The sequence below is a fragment of the Zerene cesonia genome, chromosome 18 (genome assembly GCF_012273895.1).
Source record: "Zerene cesonia ecotype Mississippi chromosome 18, Zerene_cesonia_1.1, whole genome shotgun sequence".
Lineage (NCBI taxonomy): Eukaryota > Metazoa > Arthropoda > Insecta > Lepidoptera > Pieridae > Zerene > Zerene cesonia.
The window spans coordinates 6,604,227-6,605,475 of record NC_052119.1 but is presented as its reverse complement, the minus strand read 5'-3'; the positions used below and the strand labels follow the sequence as shown (position 1 = coordinate 6,605,475).

At 32.2% G+C, this 1,249-nt stretch overlaps 1 protein-coding gene across 1 annotated transcript in view; it reads right to left on the bottom strand.

Moving 5' to 3' along the window:
- Positions 1-1,249, bottom strand: part of LOC119834080 (protein takeout-like) — a 2,560-nt gene continuing 1,311 nt past the window's right edge. Inside the window, exons 2-4 of the mRNA XM_038358363.1 lie at positions 1,056-1,186; positions 585-737; positions 1-203 (exon numbers count right to left, since the gene is read on the bottom strand). Coding sequence (XP_038214291.1) covers positions 52-203; positions 585-737; positions 1,056-1,186 — 436 coding nt within the window. The 3' untranslated portion in view covers positions 1-51. The remainder of the gene's footprint in view (positions 204-584; positions 738-1,055; positions 1,187-1,249) is intronic.

The window sequence follows — 1,249 nt, the reverse complement described above, 5'->3', positions numbered from 1 at the left end:
ATGTAGCAGTTCAGTTGTTACAGTCCATTTTTACAGTCCAACGTTAGGAGTTTAATCATCAGCCAGCTCTTCTTTGGGTACGGAGTGGAAGAATTGCTGAACAGCGTCCACGATTTTGGTAAGGATTGCCTTAATCACGGGCTGGCCAACTTCGTCGATGATCTCATTGCCATTATCTTTAATCACTTGTTCTGCGGCTTGAGCTGGAATAAAATATTTCATATAATACGTTTTTTTCTACTCTTACAGCTACAAATTCTGGATATATGTTTTTGTTTGGTGTAATATTAAGCCTAAAATTTCGGAATATATATGCAAAGAGTACCAAGTCGGCTAGAGTTATTATGTCTAAATGTTTTACTACTGTGTTTAAATCTGGCCAGGAATATTATTATACGTTTATTCCATTTGTTTCATATTAATCGGTTTATGAATGATCAGCAATAATTGAAGAATTCAATTAATAACATCAATTATAAATCATAATCTTGAAAACAAAATATTTCAATTTCGTAGATATTCCATTACATAGTATTCAAAACGTTTCTTGCACACTAATATATTTATTTGTATAGATTACTTACATAAAGCTGCGTTTCCATTAAAAAGATTTTCAAATACTACGGATGATTTCTCTTGAAGTTTGTATGCGTGATCCCAGCTCTTGATGTTCCAGTAAATTTTGCCATCCTTGGTGATCTCTGATAGCTCACCTGCTACCTTGACGACGGCTTTTTCTAATAAACAATTATAAACAAAATATTAAAACTGCTTTCCGAACTGGTGGTAAATATTAAAACTGCTTTCCGAACCGGTGGTAAATATTAAAACTGCGTTTTGACGACTGAAAAGTGCTTCTTTAAGAAGTCTAATTGAATAAATAAAGATTTGAGTTTGAGTTTGAAAAAAGCTGAAATAAACCTTCAATATAAGGTCTAGGTTGTTTTTTTTTTTTAAGAAAGGATCAATATGACATATTATAATTTTAAAAATCTAAATTCAGGATGGATTTCATTCATTAGTTTAAGAATAATTCGAATAGTTTGAACACTTACTCAGTTTCACGATTAGTTTGCCGTTGCCTTCAATGGGAAGGAACAATAGACGTCCCTTCATATCGTAGTGTCCATTCAAATCTATAGAACACTGCAATGTTACCATCAATTTCTTATGTTCAACATCACGCCTGAAATGTGAGAAAAAGCTAATAAAAAATTTACGAAACGTGGTTAATTTGTACATTTTCAGC